Source organism: Clarias gariepinus, chromosome 17 (assembly GCF_024256425.1).
Source record: "Clarias gariepinus isolate MV-2021 ecotype Netherlands chromosome 17, CGAR_prim_01v2, whole genome shotgun sequence".
NCBI classification, from domain to species: Eukaryota; Metazoa; Chordata; class Actinopteri; order Siluriformes; family Clariidae; genus Clarias; species Clarias gariepinus.
Genome location: NC_071116.1, coordinates 29156652 through 29181324, shown reverse-complemented (window position 1 = coordinate 29181324; position 24673 = coordinate 29156652). Strand labels below are relative to the sequence as shown.

Sequence of the window (24673 nt, the reverse complement as noted above, 5' to 3'; positions counted from 1 at the left end):
TTAAAGTTATTTGTGAAAGCAGAGACTGATCAGAGAGTCAGTGTTTTAAGAGCTAGAATTTGCTCTTGAGCTAGACTTAAAAAGGTACTATTGTGTCATAAATCATAAGAGCCAATCATATTTCAGTATGCAAATGCAGTGTAGTGGAGAAAAAGACTTAAATTTGCATATTTGTATCATCTAGATTTGTTAATGAGGCTAAATTTTTTTAATCCTGCCTTTAAATGACTTTAGTTATAATGCTCTGTTTAAATAATTAATTGAGTTTACACTATTTTGTTTTTTTATGCAACATTAATGCTAAAGATAAAAGACTCATAATAGTGTAAACTTGTTTAAGTAATTAGATATAAATGAACATTATATAGTATTTTTATGCATTTACCAATATTATATTCTGTACAATACAAGGGAGAACAGAACTTTGTTTGGTTTAGTTTTGCAACATCAAATTTTAACTCTTATTTAACTTTTAAACAACCAAGTATGATCATTAAAAAAATATTATATATATATATATATATATATATATATATATATATATATATAGTACAACCCGAAAAGTATTCACAGCGCATCACTTTTTCCACATTTTGTTATGTCACAGTCGTGGCTCCATCATCCGTAAGTGGAAGGCGTTCTAAACCACCAGGACTCTTCCTAGAGATGGCTGGCCTTTAAACTGAGCGATCGGGGGAGAAGGGCCTTAGTCAGGGGGGTGACCAAGAACCCAATGGTGACTCTGTCTGCAATCCACCAATCAGGCCTATATGGTAGAGTGGCCAGACGGAAGCCACTCCTTAGTAAAAGGTGACATGTTTTGAGGAAACCAGGCACCGCTTATCACCAGGCCAATACCATACCTACAGTGAAGCATGATGGTGGCAGCATCATGCTGTGGGGATGTTTTTCAGCAGCACGAACTGGGAGACTAGTCAGGATGAAGGGAAAGATGACTGCAGCAATGTACAGAGACATCCTGGGTGAAAACTTGCTCCAGAGCGCTCTTGACCTCAGACTGGGGCGACGGTTCATCTTTCAGCAGGACAACTACCCTAAGCACACAGTCAAGCTATCAAAGGAGTGGCTTCAGGACAATTCTGTGAATGTCCTTAAGTGGCCCAGCCAGAGCCCAGACATAAATCTGGTTAAATATTTCGGGAGGGATCTTAAAATGGGTGTGCACCGCTGCTTCCCATCCAACCTGATGGAGCTTGAGAGGTGCTGCAAAGAGGAATGGAATGGACAAAACTGGCCAGGGATAGGTGTGCCAAGCTTCTGGCATCATATTCAAAAAGACTTGAGGCTGTAATTGCTGCCAAAGGTGCATCAAGAAAGTATTGAGCAAAGGCTGTGAATATTTATGTACATGTGATTTCTCAGTTTTTTTTATTTTTGCAAAAACCTCAAGTAAACTTTTTTCATGTTGTCATTATGGGGAATTAAGGGGAAAAATTTAATTTAATCCATTTTGGAATAAGGCTGTAACATAACAAAATGTGGAAAAGGTGATGCGTTGTGAATCCTTTCTGTATGCACTGTATATATAGGATATGATATAGTGATGGTGAAAGGAACTCACCATCACACCTCTCTATCGGTAATTATTTTCCTCTAAATGCATTATTTTCCTCTCTGTACATCTATGCTCTCTCTTCTCTCTGTCACGTTACACAACCTACCTCTGTACACACATTCAAAACAAATGCTGCAGTTACTGTAGGTTCGTGTGAATTATTTCATGACCAATTTGCTATTTTTACCGTGAACATGAGAGGGGTGGTGCTGAATTCCTCAGCGCTTGAGTGCCAGTCTGTTGGTGTGTATCTGTGCAGAAAGAAAAGGAAACATTAGCTCTGATAAATAATTCAGCTGCAGTGTGTGTGGAGGCGCTCAGTGGCCTCCTCGCAGTCGGCATGGCAACGTGGAGCGGCCTCCTTTTCTGACACTGTGCGTCTGTTCTGGCATGTGGCTCTAGAATGTTGTTGATTAGTCCAGTGTGTTGTCATGCAGTCGGTGCTTCTAAAATCCTCAGTGTTGTTGAGTTTGCCGTTCCATAGATCTAAAATGGTTTCTTGCACTTATTCTGCGTTACTGATTAGTTCAGGAATGTTTTCAAGCAGTCATATATTGTTGTTGAAAAGTTCCACAACCTTGTCATACTTTTTGTCATGTATTTCCAGGAATGTTGCATAGGTTTAGAATGTCACTGTAAAGAACTTTAATACTGTTTCATAGTTCTAGAATGGTGGTCTTAGGATGTTATTGGGAAGCTCTAGAATGTTCTGACGTTCTAAAATGGTGTTGCATAGTTCTAGAATGTTCTACAATGTTGTTCCTCGATGTTGCGGAATAGTTTATTAATGCTGTTGCTTACGTTTAGAATACCGTCATATAGTCCTTAATGTTGCTGGGTAGTTTTGGAACATCTTAGATGTTTAGTTCTGAGATGTTGTCGAGCAGTCATAGAATGTTGCTGTGCAGTTCTAGAATTTCAGGCACTTTTATATGCAATTCTGCAATGTCTTTAAAATGTTGTCACACGTTTAAATGTTATCAAATGATTGCTGAGTGTTGCTGAGAATGTTTGTTAATGTTCTAGCGTGTCAGGAACAGTAGTGCAGGAATTTTATTGAATGTTGTCACAACGTTCTACAGTGTCCAAATATAGTTTCTCCGTGTTGCTGAATAGTTCTAGAATGCTGTTGCTTAGTTCTAGAATGTTCTTATAACGTTTTCAATTCTTGTCACACGGAATGTTCCTGAGACGTTCAAGGAATGTTGCATAGGTTTGGAATGTCATTGTAATGTAACTGAATTCTGTTTCATAGCTCTAGAATGGTTCCAAGCGATCATCTATCATTATCATTATCGTTATCATTTATTTCTAGAATGATGTTTAGCTCTAGCATGATGTTGCATAGTCCTAGAATGCTCTACAATTTTGTCATATAGTTTCTCCGTACTGCTGATTACAGTCGACCCCCGCATAGTCACGGTTCAGAGTTGGCAGCCTCAGCTGTTTAGGATTTTTCTAAGAACCAAATAACTAATAATTGTTCGCAGAAACCCTTTAATTTTTTATGGCTTTTTCGTGGCAATATATAATTTTTCATGCGTTTCAATGCTAAACTATTAAGAACAACATAATTAACTAATTTTGTAACCTAAATATAAAAAAATTCAGCTACTTTTCCATATAGAATATAATACTGTATACATTTTTCCATACTGTAAGGGGGCACAAAGCAACCGTGGTGGAAAATGAGGCACGGGATAGTGAATTATTATCATATTTATCCTATAGTACTTAGAACAAAGAAAACGTGCTTGCATGAATTACAGTACATATACAGTATTTTACATTCTAGCACTGGGGGAGACACGGCAGTACAGTACTGTACAGTATACGATTTACATTTACATTCTTTTTGTTAGGGGTTTTGTATTAAGCTGAGTTTGAAATGAAATTAAAGTGTTCTGGGAGCATATTTAGGGTTAGGGTTAGGCATTTATAGGGATTGACGACACCCAAAATGTTTTGTTTTTCACAATTCGCGGTGCTCTAGGAACCTAACCCCAGCAAATCTTGGGGGTCGACTGTAGTTTTAGAAGCCGGTTGCATAGTCTTTGAATGTTGTCATATACAGTAGTTCCAGGATGTTGCTGAGGAGTTCAGGAATGTTGCTGAGAAGTTCAGGAATGTTGATGCATAGCCTGTTTCATAGTTCTTGCATTGCCATAAAGTTCTAGAATGTTGTTGCTTGCCTTTTGAATATTGTGATACAGTTCTTCATGTTACTGGATAGTCTCTGAATGGTTTATAGATCTAAGATGTTGTCGTTCTGGAATTGTTGTTATACAGTTCTATAGAGTTGTTAAGTAGTCCAGGAACGTTGTCACACAGGTCTAGAACATTGCAGAGTACTTCAGGAGTGTTGTTAGATAGATATTTCTAGAATGTCATCATAGAAAATTTAGTTGCAATGCTGTTACATTTAAATGACTGTCTAAAATACACATACTTGTTCTTGCTGAATAGATCTAGAATTGTGTCCTGTAGTTCTAGGAAGCACAAGAACGTCAAGTTCATACAGCACGTGGCTGTGTAGCTCTAGAATGTTGTTGAGCGACTGATACTGACATTTTTGTCATATCATTCACCCTTATTGAAACCTTTTAACCCATTTTAATCACTCTGTTTAAACTTCCACACATAACAGAGTAACAGTTTTTTTTTTCAGCTAGCACAATAGTCCCATCTAGCCAGCTTTATTTTTTGAAGCAATCTTGGTTAAAGTCTAAACAAACAAAAGGTCACAGCAAACCAGGCTTTTTTTCCTCCAGTGCTAATTCAGAGCATGTCTGTATTCTGGCATCAAAATCTGAGCAAAAGCTTCTGGCACAAGCTCGGTAAGAAGAATCTCATCCTCAATCTTATATTAATCTTATAAATAATAAATGCTGTGGTAAACCGAGCTCGAGGCTCAACCCCAGCCTCCCTGCCTCGTCTGGAATGTCCTCTAGATAACACAATTGGGGTCCATAGGGTTTTTATTTCTAGGTCACACTTCTCTCCAGTTACTCCTCAGCCTTCTCTCTTTTCTCTCTCTCTCTCTCTCTCTCCACCGCTAATCTAAACCAGACGCAGTCCGCTTCTTCACACTGCATTTAAACACAAAGATCTTTAGCAGTGAAATATGAGCTCATCATACAAAAAAAAAAGAAACTCTAAAACACATCTGAGATTCATAAATACAGATCTGTATTTAAAAATGATTCTGGAAATAAGATGGGAATTGAACTAAGGCACAAATTCCAGCTGTTAGAAAAAAAACGAGTTCAAAAGCCAAATGCAGGGTGAGAAACTGTTGTGTCGTAAAGATACACAGATACAGGAAACAGGTAAGAAGGCTTCGTGCTGACGAGTCCCGATGACGATCCTCTGATGAGTTAAAAACGTTCAAAGTGTAAATACACACTTTAGTTTTATTAGTTTCTGCTTAATGGAAACCAAATGTGCTCATAAAAGTTACTGAATTAAAAAAAAAATGCCTCCAAAGACTGTAGACATGTGCACATCAAAAACAGTCTGAATATCCGCTAAATAAAATCTTCATTAAAATCTTTAAATCATAAGGAAATCCGGTTAGGGTTATATAAAAATAAATTGTTTTATTATTTATTATTTTTTACGTATTTTTATGTGATAAGGATTACTTCTTTTGGTTTGTTGTTATTAGTCTTTAATCACATTGAATTTAGATTTAATAAACACAAAATATATTTATTTTAAACATTTTCTAAAAATATGGGGGAAAAATTACTATTAATTTTATTATTATTATTATTAAATAATTTAAGCAACCGTAACCATAAAAAAATGCTTAAAAGTAGTATTAATATATATATATATACATATATATATATACACTATTTATTTATTTATTTTTTCCGGTGAATAAATTTTCAACTTATTGTTATTATTATTATTATTATTATAAAACATCATGTGGTTAGTCTAATTTTAATTTACAAATAAAAATATTTTCATAAACTTTATTCAGTGAATATTCAGAATTGCAAAATTGTATATTATCATTGTGCACTATTATGATTGACATTAATATTCATTGTTTATTGCTTAATGTTATTACTCAGTAAAGTATTCCGATTAAAATTTACTGAACACTAAACATCCATTTAAAAAAAAGAAACATTAAAAAAAAATTTATCATTCTTGTTATAAAACTGAAAATAAGAGCGAGACGTGCTGCATTTTTGTGGCCTTCATGTTGATTCGTGTCTAAACATCACATCCTGCACATGTGCTCCTTCTCTTTGCTGTTTAAAAGACGTGATGAGTGTCGAGAGTGTGCGATATTAAAATGTCCTGACTGTGCACATTCTTTAAGGATCGCGGAGCTAAAGTGTTTCTGTCCGTTTGTTTTTAAGCCTGGTCGTACATGTGCAGCGCTTCCTCCAGTTTGGCAGTGATCCTCTGGTAGAAGGAGATCTGCTGCAGGAGGTAGTGCTGCATCTGCGCCTTGAAGTCGCGTACTCGGGTGCGGTGAAAGTGCTGGATCTCAGCCAGCGTGGCACAGGAGATGATGTTGCAGCGCTCGTGGATGTCGTGTGCCGCCGGGACGTCTTTGTCCTTCTGGCTCTCCTTCGCTTTGGTAAGAGCTCCTGGGAAGAGAGGGTGTAAACAAGAGGTCAGAGGTCAAAGGTGTTCATGACACCTGAGAACTCGAATATTTCCAACCTGGAATCTCCCACTTCCCACTTTAGACCGTTCTCGCAAACACAGCTGTCTGATGCCAGAATTAAAACAAACTCTTACTTTAAGCCCCCCCCCACCCCCCAAAATGGACTGAAATTGTTCAGTTATTGCTAAATTTATTTTCCCAGTGGAGGCAGTAATTCACTGTTAATAACGCTGAAAATTATGTGAACGAGCAGTCTGATAAACGAACCTGTTTACCGATTTTGAAATCTAAACAGAAAACTCAAATAATAAATAGTTCCCACACACAATATATAACTCACAGCTTGGATTTCCAAACACTGACTAGGACAAATCAGAGAAAACACCCTAAATCTGGAATTCCTCCTCGGAAACTTGGTCAGTACGTGACGTCAAATAAACAGGAAACTCTCCTTTTTTGTTATTTTATTTATCTAGTTATACTGTTTACAGTACATTTGCATATTTGTCACAACTATATTATTTAGATCTTCAAGCAAATTTTTATATTACACAACCCGAGTAAATACAACGTGCAGTTTTCAAATGATGATTTCATTTATTAAGGGAAAAAAGTTGTCCAAACCTGCCAGGCCCTGTGTGAAAAAGTAACTGCCCCCTAAACCTAATAACTGGTTGTTGTCATTTTCAACTAGTCCACTCCAATCTTTAATTGTGTCCTTTTTTTTTAAACCATTCAGAGGTGGACTTGCTGGTATGTGTTTGGGATAATTTTCCTGCTGCTGAACCCAAGTGCGCTTGAGCTTGAGGTCACGAACCGATGGCCGGACGAAAATCCATTTTCTGGTGGAGCGCAGAATTCATGGTTCATTTATCGCAAGTGATCCAGGTCCTGACCATCACGCTACCACCACCATGTTTTACTGTTGGTATAATGTTTTTTTATGAAACGCTTGTTAGTTTTACACCACACGTAACGGGACACACACATTCCAAAAAGTTAAACTTTTGTCTCTTTAGTCACAGAATTTGCCCAAAAGTCTTGGGATGATTTCTGGCAAATGTGAGACGAGCCTTTGTGTTCTTTTTGGTCAGCTGTGGCTTTTGCCTTGGAACTCTCCCATGGTTGCCATTTTTGCCCCCAGAGTCTTTCTTAATGTTGAATCATGAACACTGACCCTAACTGAGGCGAGTAAGTGAGTTGTTTCTCATCTGTTCTTGAATGTCTTTAGCTCATGTTGCTTCTTAAGATCTTCTAGTGTGCTTCACTTTGTCAGACAGGTTCTACTGAAGTGATTTCTTGATTCCACAGGTCTCTGAGGGGTGGGCAATTAACTTTTTTTCCATAAATAAATGAAATCATCATTTAAAACTGCATTTTGAATTTACTCAGGTTTTCTTTGTGTAATATAAAAATTCATCTGATGATAATAATAATAATTTAAACAATAATTATAATAACAATTATTAATAACAATAATTTAAGTGTGACAAATATGCGGAAAAAAAAAGATGATGATGTGTAATGTGTACGGCGTATTGAACAGCCTGACTGTACTGACTTTTACAGTTTCGCATCAGAACATTGGAAAAGGACGCAAATGACAAACAACAAGACTGGCTCGTTACTTGCTAGTTTGATCGTAGGATAGAAGAAGTTAGAAAATAAATGAATGCGATAATGCGATGTGTTTCAGACTGGATAACCGGGCAAACGGGAAAACAATTAAATTGGACAGACATGGAGTCGCACTTAGTTACCATAATAATAAATGAAACTTATTTTATGATGGTGTAGGTAATAGGGTTAATAAGGTTAATAATAATAATAAAAAAGATTATATAGTCAATCAGAAAGACACAGTCACCAAGATCTTATTTTTGCCAAACAAGCTAAGGTAATTTTTCCAAAAGCCCATTTTGCCCATTCATGAAGAAAGCATGTTTGATCATTTTTAATTTTCATCCAAATTTTCTACTATGTTTACAATTTATATTTGATTTTTACAAGGGGACGTACATTAATAAATACAATTATTTTGTTTTGTTGTGCTCATACATACTGTATAGCTTTTGACTTTGATGTGGCAAGATAAAATGAATGGAAAATACTATATACATGTGTTAACATCTCCATCGGCAGCATAACTGTGTTTATGCTGACATCATTATTATATTACAAGGCCGTTTGTGGGTAGTTGTGTATATGTTGTAAAATAAACACTAGGGTTATGACCTGCTGCACTTTAATACAGCGGATGTAATTGTTTTATATTAAAAATGAGTTGGATACTGGAAAGAGATAAGAGAGAAACCTAAGCTGCACAAACTGGACATGAATAAAAGTCTCAGACGAACCAGCCCTTTCCACGGCACAAAGAGCAGGAATGTTTGGCAACAAAAACCTGGACCTGTGCTTTTTTCCGTTTGCCACAGGGCCAGTGCTGAAGGTTCCACTTGGGTGGCTTTTTGGCCTGTTTAAAACAGGCACTCGGGGCGGAGCTAGCAGTTCTATTTATTACTGATTGGTTACGATTCCAACAACAAAAAAATTGAGATATTAAACACTGACTGAAGACAGAAATAGCATTTTTTTTCCATTCAAGGTCAAATGCTCTATGATCTTACATGAAAAAAGTAAGAATGAACAATAAAAAAACACTAAAAAGAAGACGGTAAACACTGAAACAAATCTAATAGTATAAAAGCATTACTGGTAATCATCAGACTAATCACCACAAATATGGTTTAATCTAACAAATCACTCATTATTTAGCAGCTTGTTGAATAGCATTCGATCCAGCACATGTGTATTGTATCACATTTTGTTCTGTTGTGAGACTCAAAACCAATAAAGCCACATTGTAACACATGCAATAGGTGTAAAAGATAAAAGTATTTAATCAATCAAATTAATAAAATAAAATAATGTCATGATAATATAAATGTTTTGTCCTTTTTCCATGTTCATGTTGACGGTGCTTAAGCAAGCCAATTTAATTTTTCTCCCTAATGTGACCTCATATAAGAAGAGCCCCTCCCCTGACTTGTCACTCAGCTCTGTTTCTCTTGGGGTGTGGCTCAACAGTAGCTCATTTACATAAACATTGAAACAATGCATTTGTAGGACGAGTGAAACAGAATCGAGTTATAACAAAGTAATAAAAATTGCATTATCTGTGGGGTACTTCAGCTCGAGCATTAGCGTGCACACACACACACACACACACACACACACACTTTGGGGACCTGTACAAGAAATAGTACAATATAGGTTCTTTAAAGCTACTTTTAAATTTATTTATAGGTAAAGCAATTCAGTCCATGAGATAGCCAGGATAATCCCGAGAAACCTTTAATGTCCTCGGTGAAGTCAATTACATTTTTGTAATTTTATTCAAATTAATAAATAGTGTCATAGTAATGTATTGATTATTGTAATACATAAACTCCGCCCCTTCAAATAATTTGTTTTGTGAACAGTTTAGAGCAGGCCACCCGCAGGATTATAAAGGAATGGCAACATTTTACCACCTCAAATACTTAAATATTGTATATAACTAATACTGTATTTAAAATGAATTAAAGACAAAAGGAGTCCCCTCCCCCATCTCTACATTCTAGCATATTTTACTCTTAAGAATTGATGTTTAACCCAAAGAGGTTTATGGTTTTCTCTTTAGTGTTTCATTCTTTTTTAATTCTTTATGTTTGTTGGAGCTGATTCGATTTGCTCAACCTGCTGACTTTCACTTTCAGTGAATAAATGAGTTCATCTATCTCTCATGGCCTGTTAAAACCTCCTGACTACATCGACAGCAAAGCAAAAGCAGGAAAGAAGCTGGTGCACAGATGTGGGACAAGCAAGTTGCAATAGCATCCAGATACTGCAGTGTCTAAAAATCCTCTAACGGATTTAACAAATTAAATCAAACGTATCTGAATATGATGAAACATCATACATGTGTTATACGTCGTGTTTAAGTAAGCACAAAGGAAACCTGGTTGCGTTTAAGTTTCTCATGATGAAGTGATGGAGAACAGACTGCATGATCATGACTCAGCTCGCATGATGAGTCAATTTAACCATTTCCCCCCCTAAAGTTTAAACATGACTTTTCTTTTATTCTACAGAAACCTGAACTGATCTGCTTGACTTTCTTTTAAACATGGCCAGATGAGAAACTCTGACTTATGGCTTATGGAATTTTTTTGGAATTCAGGCTAAAAACTCTGGCCTTCAAGGCATCTGCATGTTAGTTCACACTCATCAAGAACTGTTTTCCTTTTTTTCCTGGTGCATTTAGATTCACATAAAAATAGAAGTTTACAGGTTAAACCAAAGATGGCGATTTCAAGGCCAGAAATTGTTAAACAATGTACTAAATTTAAATCCACTGACTTAAACACCCAACTACTGTAACATAAGGTCATGGTATTGTAAACATTTTACACCAAAATTTTTGCATACTTTTTGTGAACTCGGTGTGACCCAGCAGTGAACCCGATGCTCTTAATCACAGACAGAGGGCCACTCAGATGTGTTCGAGTTGACCTAATTCCAAACAAACAAAAATAATCGAAGGCCCCTTATTCTGAAGGCCCTTGGATGCTAAATGTACTTTGCTTGTGAATTTTTTTTTAGGACTGAATCTAAGAACATTTAATGTCAACCAAAACCAAGATGGATGCTTGATAACTTAGATGCTTGATGACAACCAACATTAAAATTGTAACTGAGAATTTGCTTAATGAAGCCAACCCATCTTTCAGTAGATATTAAATACAGACTGGCCAACAAATTTTGCACCCTTCAGGTACTGTGTCTGCAGACTGTATGCATTTTGAACCATTTGACACATGATATTCCTAAATGTTAATATTCTGTGAAAATAATGCAACCATGCAAATTCAAAAAAATTTCCCAAACCTTTCTGAACATGGATGATGTCTGGGAAGTTTGCTAGATGTCCCTGGTAAATCGCTAAAAGATCCGACACTGGATCCAGATCCTGACGAGGTTGTTCTGCAAAGTAGTCCCCGATGGTCTCGTAGGCGGTCCCAGTGAACGCCATCGCTTGGTTCAGCTTGACCGAATACACCTGCTGGTCCAGTTCGAAGGCCTGCCCGAGCAACCGAAAGGCCTGTCCAACTTTCTGATACTCCTTTTTAAACCCAGTCATCTGCTTCCTGGCGAACTCGGCGATGGTCAGGTTGACTTGCACCATGTTCTCGTCCATCTTTTTGGAGAACGTTTTGAAGCCTTCCACTTTAATCTCCACCTCTTGGAGGTCGAGCGGGGTGGCCGGAGGGACGATAGTGAGGAAGAAGTTGGCGCCCACCAGGTGATCTTTCTCGGCCTTGCGCTTTCCCTGCTTCCAGGCTTTCTCGTCGCTACTGCTGCAGGTCAGGAAGTGCTGGAAGACTTCGCACCTGGATAAAACCGGGTGGCTCGTCATGTGATTCATCCACCAGATCAGGCCCTTCCTACGTTTGCAAACAAATTCCTCCTCGAAGCGACCAGTGGCCTGCTTTTCGGGAAGGTGGGGAACTGAGATGACTGGGAAGCGTTCCACGAGTCGCGCGTACAGCCAGTCGAAATGTTTGTAGCGGCGGTTCACAGGGTTTTGCGTGTGGCTGGGCGTGAGGCCGTACGACATGTAACTCTTCATACCTTTGAATTTGGTCTGTTTGGTCGGATCGTCAATAGTGCACATGAAAGGATTCGGGCTCTCCTGCCACTCGGGACCGAACTGACCCATGACCACGTAGATCTGATCGCAATCCCTGACCAGTCCGGATGCCTCACCTAAAACAAACGCCTCGCCCCCTGATTTGACAAAGGTGGAAAACCTGTTGAGGTTTTTCCCAACGGTCGCTGAACTTCGAGCCTGCTGGCCACCGCTGCCGCGTGATGACACCGAGTTGGCACGAATGGGCTGGTGTTTGTGCTGGTGGACGTTCGGATCGTGAGTCGTCGCGGTCGTCGTCGTCGGGTTGTCGTCCCAGTCGTCGTCCCAGTCGTCATCGCTGCCTTGGCTTGTCGGGTAAGCGTGTCTCTGAGGGGTGGACTCAGTCGAGGTGTCCACTCTCACTTGGTAGGCATACTCACTTCCGGTCTTAGGGCTGTAGACGTTTCCAGCAGTCCCGTTGCCTTGTACTGAAAATCCTTCCTGAGTCCTTAAGATCTCCACGTACGACGCGGGGAAGAGTCCCGACTCTCCCCGGCTGTTTGTGCCTTCTAACCACCCGTCCACTACATCCTCACTGTATAGAGTTAAAATCTCGTTCTCCACTACAGAAATCTCTCCAGGGTTTTCAGAAATGAAGTCGTATAAAGCTCTCGCTCGGAGCGCCATAGTGTTTAGTGTGTGTGTGTGTGTGAGAGTGTGTGTGTTTTTTTTCCTGGGGTTTCGGGTTAAAGCGCAGCTGCCAAAGTTCCGTCGCGTTCTTCAAAACTTCTGCAAGTCCTTAAATTTCACCGAAACGCCTCGGAATTACAGCGACGGCACTATTTTAACATGATAAAGATGTTAAAGTTAGTTTGTGGACTGGGTTAAAGTCGGGGTTTTGTTGTTCCCCTGCCTCCTCCTCACTCCTTTTGCGGTCCGCAGTTAGTGATGGACGAGTCACGAGTCACGATTCATCAACGAACCGACTCTTTTCAACAAAAATTAGTCATCGAAATTGGCTTTTAGTTTGTTTTAATGCAGAATTTGAACACATAGAACTTATTCTTAAATATATATCTCTTAAATTATTACATACATTTTGTATATTTTTATATACTACGTTTATATTACTTACTACTAATTACTTATATCACGTTTGTTGGGTAATATTTTTTTAATGCAAAAATGTGTTATAAACCGGGCTCTTAAACGTTCTATTAATGTTAAACTGCAACATTGTTGCAATAAAAACTTGAATGTGTGTTACGTTAATCTAACAAATTAGATCTGATTCACTTAAACGAGTTTCGAATCAGTAAAACGACTCCCGATTCCCGACGCTTTCCTCTAATCAAGGATGGAGTTAAACCTACAATAGTGCTATATTACGTTTTTTTTCTTTTAAAGAACTCCTAAATACGATTATAAAATTTTTCCGGATCACACTCCATCACACAGATGAGAAAGAAAAAATGGCACAAATCGATTCACTTGAACGAGTCAGTATAAAATAATCGATTCGGGAAAATGACTCCTGATGCCCAGTGCTGGAGTATAATCGAGGGTGGAGCTGGCAGCACAATACTGCAACGTCAACCCCCCAAAAACTAAAGGTTCTTAACGATTTTACATGAATAAGTATGATGAAACTTTAAAACTTAAAACAAGTTTTAATTTTTTTTTTATTTATTTACAATTATATGCATACATACAGACATACATACAGACAATACTCTGCATCTTAACTATAAAAAAAAAATATAGCAAATGCTGTGTGTGGTCAATCAGTGTTTCGGCAGATATATTTACACCCCACTGTATGAAATTCAAGGTGCTGATGCTGCTGCCTTCTGTTACATTTGATGTAACTGCCTACTGTAATACAAAGAGGGACGCCTGATGCACTGGCCACCAGCAGCAGGCCAAACAGCATTTTTGTGTTTTATATATGTATATATGGATATCATGTCTTTCTATCTATAATTTCTTTCTATCTTCCTTTTCTATCCTATCTTTCCTTTTTAGGTCATGAACAGTTGCATACACATTTTACTCCATTTTATACTGTGTATGGTTGGCTATGTGACAAATAATGATTGAATTTGAATTTGATTTGAACACCTTACTGATAAATAATACAAAATATTTATTATTGGCGTCACAAACTGTGAATTTATAATTTATAAAATGTCTTGAATAGGCTTTATCTTATACAAAAAGTCCTGCTATGCAGTTAGCAGGACACACACACGCACACACACTTTTTTGCAATCACATTAGGACAGGAATGCTACTGATTACACTAAAATAATCTTATAATATATTGATTTGTAATCAATGATAATAGCAGATTTCTGCAATATAAATTCTTATAACCATCTTTATTACCTCATCCTTATAACATTTAATAAAGATTTTCATACACGTGTTCAGAGATGATATACCATTTAAAATACTGTATAGAAAAATATATTAATTACATTTTTATAAATAAAATGCAAGTTATCATGAAACAAATTATTTATTTAATTATGTTGCTTTACACTAACTTTCACTATACATCTCCTTTTTAGACGTTGTAACTATTTTTTATCAGTAGATGGCGCCACAACAATACACGCTGTGACACGCTCGTAGCCAATTCGGCAACCTCTACGCCATCTTGGAAAGGGCAAATTTTCAATATATGAATTTAATATAATTATATAAATCTTCTGTAAAATTGCTCATACTGTATATGTTTGAGGATCCCCGACATCTTACACCAGGAGGACGAAGCAGCATTTTTTTTTATGTTAAAGCCGGCACAGATTTATTCATTTATGACAGGATTAGGATTTTTACTTTACATCTGTAATGTACTTAATTAACTTTCTTTATATTTGGCATGCGTTTTTAAATTGATTTATCTTAATGTAAACTAGTATTGTCATGTACGTAAGCTTGGTTAGTTATGAAGAAACGTTGCTTAAAATATACTTACACACAACCCAACTTGGATGGTGTGATTGTCATATTATTGCTGGTTTGCATGATTTTAAAGTAAAATTTAATTCACACAGCGTCCATTTTATCCCCTTTCTACAAACCTATTTTTTAAGGATTTGGGCTAAATTGTAATAACAATGTTTATATATCTGTATTCGCAACAACGTATTTAAACGTAAGTTTATAAACTTTATGCATTATAGACCTCTCCAAGATGGCGTACGCTAGCACAGCTCAGCTACAGTTCGCTACGAGACACGGAAACGACCTTGATCACGTGAACAACCAGATTCCCCCCCTTCCTCCGCCCCCTGGTTAAGAAAACGCTAGAAAACCAAATAAACACTAGAAAACGGTTTGGTTTTACAGAATGAATATAATTTTTCCTCAAAAATAATTTTATAAATAACATTCGATCGGGTTTTATGATAGATTTAGCTCGATTAGCTCTATCTTCGTCCGCGTGACGTGAGGTTAAAGTCTCGCGAGAGGATCGGCGTGAAGCGGTGCTAGCAGTTTTATTAGCCTGCTTTAAACCCTAAACACACTGATACTGATACACACATTAGCTGGAGTTTTGTTGATTGTTTCATTTAATTTTTTTTTAATTAAACGAAATTAAAGCTATGTTGATAAATGTATAATAAGATATTTTATATCTTAAAATCTATAGAGGGAAAAGAAGGCTGGTTGTTTTTATTGTGAGGGATTTGATAGCTAACGTTAATGTTTTTCTATCACAGAGAGAGGCGGGGAACATAACACACACACACACACACACACACTGCATTAGTTTTTGGATGCAGTCGATTTACACGGACAATTCTTTAGGAAGTCTGATTCTTCAGCCTGGATTTCACTTTCCTGAGGACGGCAGCGAGATTCCGAGTCGTTACATGGATTATCTGGTAAAGTAACACAAAACACAGCAGAGACTTTTACCTCAAAATGAAGCTCTGGAGCTAACAGCTTTAGCTCGACGCCTTCCATCGGTCCTCAGCTTCATTTAATTAATACTAAACCATATAATACATAAATAGTTAAATTTAATAGAATAAATATGTATTATATCGGGTTTAAATAACCATTTAACAAAATATCACTGCATTTCACTTTGCATTGTTTCACAGAGGTTTCATATCTTTCTTGACAATCAGTTTAATTAAATGTGGTTTAAAAAAAATAGTATCCTAGTGCAATATTTTCCTATTTTATAATAAAAAAAATCTAAATATTATTATGCCCCTCCCTCCCCAACTGTGCACCTAACGTTGTCTCATTTCCAAAATTATTGGAATAATTTTTAATTTCCAAAAGATGAGCAGTAAGTGTTGCAGATATGCTTCATAAGTTATAGCCGTATAAGTATATTTCTTTTTATTTGTTTAAAATTTGTCCAAAAAGTAAAACACTGCTTTTAAAAAAACAAAAAAATCTATTTATTTAACATTCTATTTATCAAAAAGCCAAACAAATATATATTAATATTCAATACAGCGTAAAAACTCCACAAGATCAGTTTTGGTTTTCACTTTTTAAAAAAGTGAAATTCTAAATGGTCACAAACTATTAAATTCTTTTCTGCTGATGTAACCTTCTTGCAGATGTAACCTAAGTTTGTGATCCTGTTGCTCAGCAGAGTGTGCAGCGTGGTTGGTCTTCACATACACTTTGTTTCAGTTTTTTCTTTTTTTGTGCTAGAATATTTATTGAAGCTGACACCTCATAGTTTTTAGAGCAAATACAATTATCTAGAAACTTCCCCACTGTGTGACGAATAAAGGTATATCTTATCTTATTAAAACATGTTGCGTATTGAATTCTTTGCCGCATTGTAGTATTGAACTTTCAGTACTTTGTGCGTTGGCTTTTTGTTATTGATGTACATAAAAGCAAAGCTTAGCGTGTTTGTTGTGTTTTGATTCCAAACAGAGCTTGTGAATGCAGCATGGTCGCTATCTAGCATACGTTTACAGATGCATTATAACCTAGTTGCGTTTGCATTATTATAATACAACACGACATTGTTTATATCAAGGTGTACAGTGGTAGGTTAAAAAACCTCATAGGCATGCTTTTAGAAGCTGCTAGATTAGTTTTTAATGTTCTTGTTCTAGAACATACTGTTCATGTCCTTCAGTTTTAGAGACAATACTGTAATGGATTAAAACAAGTAATAGTTTTTGATGTTTTCTGGAGTTATTGATATATTATATGGTATGATAACATATTTATGCAAAACAAGTATAAAAGTGTGGTGGTAAAAATGTCTTTTGTTGTTATGAGAAATGATAACTTAATAATTTAGCTTATTTTTAAGAAATATTACTTAATAAAATAAGAAAGATTGGTTTAGTAATGTCTCGTTATTCTTTTAAGTGGCAATTCATGTATCGCTATGCTACATTTAAAAAAATATTTTGTAGTTTATGTCTGCATTTAAGGTTTCAAATTAAAATTTTATTTGTCACATACATAGTACGATATGCAGTGAAATGCTTATGCTTATACTGTACGACCGCCCGTGACCTTAAAAAAAAAAAATCTAATTTTTTGGATGATGTATTTTATTTTTTTTTAAGATGCAGTGTTTTCCAGCATTATCATTATAGGGTTGTTAGCCTGGTGGCTAAGTAGATAGCACTGTTGCCTCCAGGATCCGGGTTCGAATCCCGCCTCCGATCTGCATGCATGCGGGTGACTGGGTGTGGCTTGGTGTATCTCGAACATCCTTAGCCAAATTCAACATGTAACTTTTTGTCAGACATATGGCAAACATATGGATTTAAATTACAGCTGAAGATGTGGCAATGTTTTTTTTTTTTTCCTGATTATATGATGAAGATTCTTAACCAATACGGCTACAACTAAAGAAAATCATTACAGTATGTTTACAATCTAGAAAGCTTGTGAAGGAAATGCAAAGTAAGGAAGAAATTCCTGCTCATGTTTATATCACTGTTAACATTAGCTTAATCATAGTTATCTTGCTATCGTCCTATTAGATGAGTTTAGATATATCTTTGTAGTAACGTTCACACTGAAATTTAAATTAAATTCAGTCAATTTTTATCAACTATTTTTGGCAGCTTTGGGAATAAAGCAAGTTCTGAACATTGAAGGGTATAAATTTACTTAACTTACAGCCTTTTGCAATGGCAGTGTGTAACATGACAGCATCACCGTTTTATCTTGGTATGTTAAAGCAAAGGGGGAGGGGCAATGCGTGGTAGCGTGGCTACACAGGACACGTGTAGAAATACAGATTAATGAATAGCTTCTAACTTTGGATGAGTTTGCTCTCAGTCGATAGGATGAAAAGAAAACAACAAAATGGAAGTCTTGTCGCTTCTGTACTTCGGCACATTGTGACCAGTGTTCTTAAAATAGAAGCATTTCCTCTAGGAAGACGACCTGGACATTCTGGCCTTTAACCGGCCGCAGCCGATTTAGGATCACAGCAAGCTTGAGTGTCCGTGTCTGCAGAAATTCCTCCTCTGATCAAGGAGAGAAATTTCTGCTTGTGTTTGGGATTTTCTCTTTCTCTGATTAATGTCTCATGTTCTCTGGGGTGGTGATTTTTTTTTCTTTTTCTTTTTTCTTCAGAACAGCACCGTGTGTCACAGAACACATGTTCAGTTTGCCCAAGTATCAAGCATAAATTTTTTGTTGAGATTGTTGATGTTATTAGCGCAGATATAACATGTAAAGGAATGATGCACAACACCATGTATAAAACATATGATGAGGTTGTGTGATGTGTTGGCTTCTTGAGAGAGTTTTCTGCTTATAACACAGCAATTTTGCCAAAGGTTACAACGGTTAATTTATTAACCAATCGCACGTCATTTAAAGAGAAGCAGTTAAGAATTAATGTTGTGGAACGCTTGAGGGACGAGATAGTTCCTGTTATTTACGTTTCTGTTTAGGCATTTGGCAGACGCTCTTATCCAGAGCGACTTACATTTTTATCTCATTACACATCTGAGCAGTTGAGGGTTAAGGGCCTTGCTCAAGGGCCCAACAGTGGCAACTTGATGGTTGTGGGGTTTGAACCTGGGATCTTCCGAACTGTAGTCTAATACCTTAACCACTGAGCTACCCCTGGCCCATGTTATAATTTACGTTAGGGCCCCTGGCCCATGTTATAATTTACGTTATAACTGCAAAAAGCCGTCTTTCCTTCACCAGCTTCCCCCCCCCCCTTCTTGTGTGTTGCAAAGAGCTGACCTCGGAGACCGCTTACATAACTGTTAAATAAATGTCTGTAAGTGAAGAAAAGAAAAAAAAATTAATACGGCAAAAAATTACTTTCTCAGATAACATAATGCATTTGTTTACGATGTCTTTATTAAAAGTCCATGTGGATATTTTTTTTACATTGAAATAAATATAAATAATAGTGTTACAAACACCTTCTGACCAATCAGATTTGAGAATTTGACCATACTGTAGTATAAACTTTTAGTAACGGGTCGAGTTGTGATAAAAGGGATAAATCAGGAAAACTGATAACTATTGATGACACTTAAGGTGATGACTATTATTATTAGGGATGCACCGAAATTTCGGCCGCCAAAAATTTTCGATAATGCTATTTCGGCCGAAACGTAAGAAAGCGCCGAAAATAAAAGCCGAAATTGTCGCCACGCCTCTCCCATCCTCCCGTCTCGTTCGCGCTGTCATTACGCATCAAACACGGAGTATGTCGGCGGTTTGGAAGCACTTCAAAGTTTCAGATGAGGACAGCAAAGTTGCAATATGCAACATTTTTTTAATACAAACAAAAAGAAAATATTTTAAACGTTTTTTAATGAAGCCATTTTCGGTTTCGGTATCGGTTTTCGGCCAAGTGCATCCAAAAATTTCGGTTTCGTTTTCGGCCCAGAATTTACATTTAGGTGCATCCCTAATTATTATGGTATTTTGTAGTATTATAATACTACAGTATTTTACGTTAAAGTGGTCAACAAAGGAGGAAAATGCATTCTAAAACTCCGAAAGTGAAAAATCAGTTTTGATCTAAAAATTGAGCAGTGAGGATCACTCTGTAAGCATAGCCACATACAGAACAACTAGAGATGTTTGTTTGTGCAATTAAATTTTTATTATTTTTTGATTAATAGACTTATTTTGTCATTTCTCCAGTTTAGAAATTTCAGGATTTAGTTTAAAGCTTCAGCATTATGACAAAACGAGATGTGTGTTTTCTCTATGGATATGTTTGCATGATTTGACCAGATACCTTTTAATTTGTCTGTTTTTTTTTCTAGTTGGACTTCTTGAATCCATGCCACTATTGATGAACTAATGAGCGTTTCCATGTTCTATTTATTTTCCCGCCCATTCCCACATCACTGTGGACTTATCATACCGGCATTTGCGGAATTTTCCACAAATCGGTGCCATCCTCGCTCGTTCACATTACAGGTGGATGGAAAAATGTCCTATGGTATTCAGTGGGGTCTCTGTGTGAGTTTCCTTCCCAATCAAATGGATTATAAGCCTCGGCCTGTGTGTTTAGCACGGAGGTGACTTCTGTTTTCTCAGACGCTCAGAGTTTCCTTCACACTGCTAACCGTGGTGGTTTAGTCATACGTAATGTTATTTAGCATGGATTGTATTTTTATAGTGGATAGCTAACAATTAGATTTTTTTGTTTGGTTTGTGTAGACTCCTTTGTCATAACATTTGTCCGTATGTTTCATGATTTGATTATAATGTGAATCTCTGTATGTCTGTATCACTCAATCGACAGTTTCATGTTTGTTTTCCTGGGAAGGAATATAATCAAATTTATGATCATACCTTTCAAACTTGCAGAAACAAATCAGTTTTCTTTTTTAAGACACAGTAACACCACAAGATATTAGCGATAATAATGCCGGCAGAATAGAAGTGCTCAAGGGTTATCCTTGCCGCTTTCTTCTCTAATGCTAGCTCCCAGTGAAAAAACCTCACACAAATAGCTTGAATTTTTTTAAAGATTATTTAATTGTCCTCTTGATTAAATATTTCTTATTTCTTATTAGAGATGCAATGATCAGGGGACATGAAAAAGGAGACCAAATCTTAAAGTGTATAAAAGTATAAAAAAAAATTTTAATATAAAATAAACCAATTAAAAACAAAATCAATCCAGATTCTGTAAAGCAGGGTTGTCATTTTGTGGCAGCACTATGGTACGAGTCTCTGAAACGCATCTCTAATGGTATTCGCGTGGTTAAGTTTTTTAGATCTTGTCTTTAGTGATTGTCTGCTTTATGGTTTAATCAACTGGCTATCGTGTTCATATTGTAATGTTTATATTTTGCTTGCTCAGCAAACAATATTTCGGTTATGTTCATTTATGCACTTGAGGGATAAATCAGGTTTTTCAAGTCTATTTTAAATCAATGTTGAGGTGCATTTAAGTAAATTACGATAGGTCTTGGTCATTATAGGTTTTTCTTTTCTTCACACCGATTGTGAACTTTGTCACCTAGTGTGGGAGTACAATGTAAGTAATCCGGGACAATTTCCACAACCCTTGTTTCGGGCAAAAACACATTGTAAAGGGGAGCTGAGGCTCATATGGGGCTTCTGCAGTCCCACTGAGATAAATTTAGTTGTATTTTTCAAAGTTATGGTGTATTTCGTACACATTTAACTCTTTTAAATGTAAGTTTTGTTTTTTTTTACCCATGAATAGCCCCATATGGCTACCCAGAACAAGTTTCGTATGGCTCGTTCAAGAGAAAGAACAGCATTAAATTTAAACCTTGATTTTGCTTCGTGTACTGCTAAGGCTTCAGCACCTGTGGTTATGTACTTACATGCACCTCAATTTTAATTTTAGATAGACTTGAAAAACCCCAAACTATCCCTTTAAGTGCAAATAAATCCGTGACTTATAGGAGCAGCCTACACTGTCTCGTCCATTTTGAATTCTCCAATTAACATTAGCTTATTAGTCTATGGGATGGAGCATGTATCAGTAATTCTGTTGTAAGATATTTAATCAGTTAAATGGTTTAATTGGAATTAGGCAGGACAAAAGGGTGACATTCACAGGTGTGCAGACTTAAGCAGCTGAGGTTAAACAGTCACTGGAGCGCAGAACAGGTGCCGCAACAGATGGAGAGCATGACAGAAAGAATTGTGGAATAATCAAAACAAAAAATGACTGATTGCTACTCCAAATTGCTCACCTTCTTTGAAACCCTTCTACAGTATATTATTACAGATTTTGTTGCCAATGATGTGCGCTGTGATGTAAATAAACCTTGCACTTCACACCTGATCAATTTAGTTTGACTTGCGTAAACATTTTTATTTATATGAAATATTTTCATACGTAAGAGCACATTTTTTTTAATTTATTTTTTTTTTATAAATTTAGTCCTGTCCAATTCTTTTTCCCCGATTTTCTCCCCAATCTAGTAGTGGCCAATTACTCCCCGTCACTAGGAGGCTCCCACACACATCAAGGCTACTACAACCACTCAGTCGGGAGGACGAAAGCTATCCCGTGTTTCCTCCGAACCACGTGACGCGAGCCGACCGCATCTTTTCGAACTGCTCGCTCACGCACCGTTAGGGGCGGAGTAACACACACGGAGGAAAGCGCTAGCCGCTCCTTCCGTGTGCGCGAGCTCACAGACGCCCCTGATTGGCTGTAGCGCCGTGACTAATGTGGGAGCACAAGTACCTCTCATCCCTCCCCTCTGAGAGAGCTCGGCCAATCAGCTCTCTCTGTGCCTCCGGCTGTGAGAGGAAAACAGCATCACCCGGGGTTCGAACCAGCGATCTCCGGATGATAGGGCGAGCGCTTTACCACTGCGCCACTCGGAGGCAAGAGCACATTTTAAAGCAACATTTGTTTTATAAAATTTTTTAAATGCACAGATTTTTCAGACTTCCACCCTTCAACCTACAAATAACATGATGAACTTTGTAGCACTCAGCGATGGAGTGAAGGGCAATTTTGTTCCCCTTTTTCCCTGCTCTTAGAAGAGGGAGGATTTAATTAATATAGTGCATGAAAAATAAAAAAAATAACCAGCTTCCTCTTTATGACAAAAACATTAAACTTTTTATGTCAGCAGTCTAACCACAGTGTAAACAATAGCTATGGATACCAATTAGGGGAAAAAGTGTGCTAAGGCTATAATAATAAATCTGCCTGTGTGTGTGCTTAATGACCGAGGGAGTGACAGAAAGAGGAAAAATAAAGTGCAAAGTGATTTATTTAGGTATGTTTATTAATTGTTAGGCTTACTCCGAACGCACTTTGTCAGTCAAGGATGCGTTTCCTGTGACATGCAATATTTTCTAATTATGATTATCCAAACCTGTCCGACCCAAGGTATGGTTGCGGGTTGATCAGCGCATCACTAATGGCCAGCCTCTTAAAACACCGTAATCTCCAAACCACCATTTCTAACTTGTTAGCATGTCCTTTTAGCGCTTTCTTCTTTTCTTCACTGGCAGTGTGCTTTTGTTTGGACGGTGGGCTGACTCCTTGTAAATATCGCCACATACTGGCTAGCTACTTAGTTACCCTGAGGCTAATGCTAGCTAGTAGCAGTTGCAGCCAGTAGAGCAAACAGAAGTGCTGGAATGACTGTTGTTCCTGTTCCTGAGCTGGAGAAAAAGCAAAGCTTCACTAAAATGAAGACATTAAAAGGTTGTGTAATTAAGTTTTCTTTGCGCGAACATTTAACCTCCATGTGGCAGAGGGCCCTCAGTTGAAGATCTGCTTGCATTTAGAGCTTGGCAGGTGTTAATTTCAGACCCTGGTTATGATCGATCTTGAGACCAGTGCATGTGAGGAATCCGACACGTGTTTAGACACGTCCATGCTGTGTTCGGAATTATGAGTGTTATGAAAGCGTTTCCACTACAGAATGTACACACTAAAAAAACATAACTCTAGTTTTCATATAGTACTAATGCCATTTCATGGCTATTAAGTCAGAAATAATCCTGAAGTGGTTTATCTTTCTTTTTATTGTCTTCAAAAATGAAAATAAAAAAACATTATCACCTCATCAACTGCACATTATTATTGATTACTCACCACACTCTTAGCAGTGAGGCAGATATAAACATAAATATATTTTTTATCATAAATCTCAAGGACATTTTATACTTTATATGATATGCAGTATGATATAGGCTTATGGTTTTCGGTGATGTTTTGTTTAATGCTTACAATTTTTTTTATTTTAATTTTGTATTTTAAAAAAATTTATTTATAAAGATTTGAAAAGATCTTTAAAAAAGATTTTAAAAGAAAACATCTGTCTTGAAAGGAGCTTTCCAGTTTCCATTTATGAAAATATATATATTTGTATAAATTCTAAAAATAGATCTGTATTGTATCCTAACATCCAGAGTTCATATTTAAATTAAAGCATATTTTTTTATAATTCCATCATTCTAAACTATTCATGGATAATTTAAATCATTTTTTTTTTTCTTTCATTTTATCAATGTTCAATGTCAATGTTTTCTCAGGAGGTGACCACCCCGTCCCTCTAAACCTCCCTCCGATAAAATCAAATAAACAGCACTGAGTGTCGTACCAGTTCCAAAATCAGTTCTCCTTTTTGTGTGTGTGTTGTTTGTCCTCAGAGACGTTGGTTTTTGGTGCTTTTTTTTTTTATTTATTTCGGACTCTTGTTGGTTGAGGCACTCAGTGGGTGGCGAGTGCAGGACGTTCTGCTCGAACAGCTCTGTAGTAGCTGCTGAGAGCCCAGGGGTAATGGGGGTCATTAGTGCCCTGGGTGAGCTTCTTGAGCTGCTCTTAGTGCTAATGGTG

The 24673-nt window shown here is 37.0% G+C and overlaps 2 protein-coding genes across 2 annotated transcripts in view; one reads left to right on the top strand and one right to left on the bottom strand.

The window, feature by feature from the left end:
• Positions 1-1519: 1519 nt before the first annotated feature.
• Positions 1520-12821, bottom strand: snx18b (sorting nexin 18b). Its single transcript, XM_053516126.1, has 3 exons — positions 11139-12821; positions 5967-6189; positions 1520-1827 (listed from the first exon to the last, which is right to left on the bottom strand). Exons 1-3 carry the CDS (start codon positions 12565-12567, stop codon positions 1740-1742), a joined length of 1740 nt encoding a protein of 579 aa, XP_053372101.1. The 5' UTR covers positions 12568-12821; the 3' UTR covers positions 1520-1739.
• A 2566-nt stretch (positions 12822-15387) lies between these two features.
• The window catches only part of arl15b (ADP-ribosylation factor-like 15b), a 67655-nt gene continuing 58369 nt past the window's right edge, over positions 15388-24673 (top strand). Inside the window, exon 1 of the mRNA XM_053516127.1 lies at positions 15388-15776. Within this exon, the coding sequence (XP_053372102.1) occupies positions 15669-15776 (108 nt within the window). The 5' untranslated portion in view covers positions 15388-15668. The remainder of the gene's footprint in view (positions 15777-24673) is intronic.

Excerpts from the sequence above, each read along its gene's own strand:
- snx18b (XM_053516126.1), bottom strand. The coding sequence starts at position 12,567 with ATGGCGCTCCGAGCGAGAGCTTTATACGACTTCATTTCTGAAAACCCT. Across the intron at positions 6,190-11,138 it reads CATCATCCATGTTCAGAAAG|GAGCTCTTACCAAAGCGAAG; the intron begins GTTTGGGAAATT and ends CTCTCTTCCCAG. Across the intron at positions 1,828-5,966 it reads CTGGAGGAAGCGCTGCACAT|ATACACACCAACAGACTGGC; the intron begins GTACGACCAGGC and ends CTTTCTGCACAG.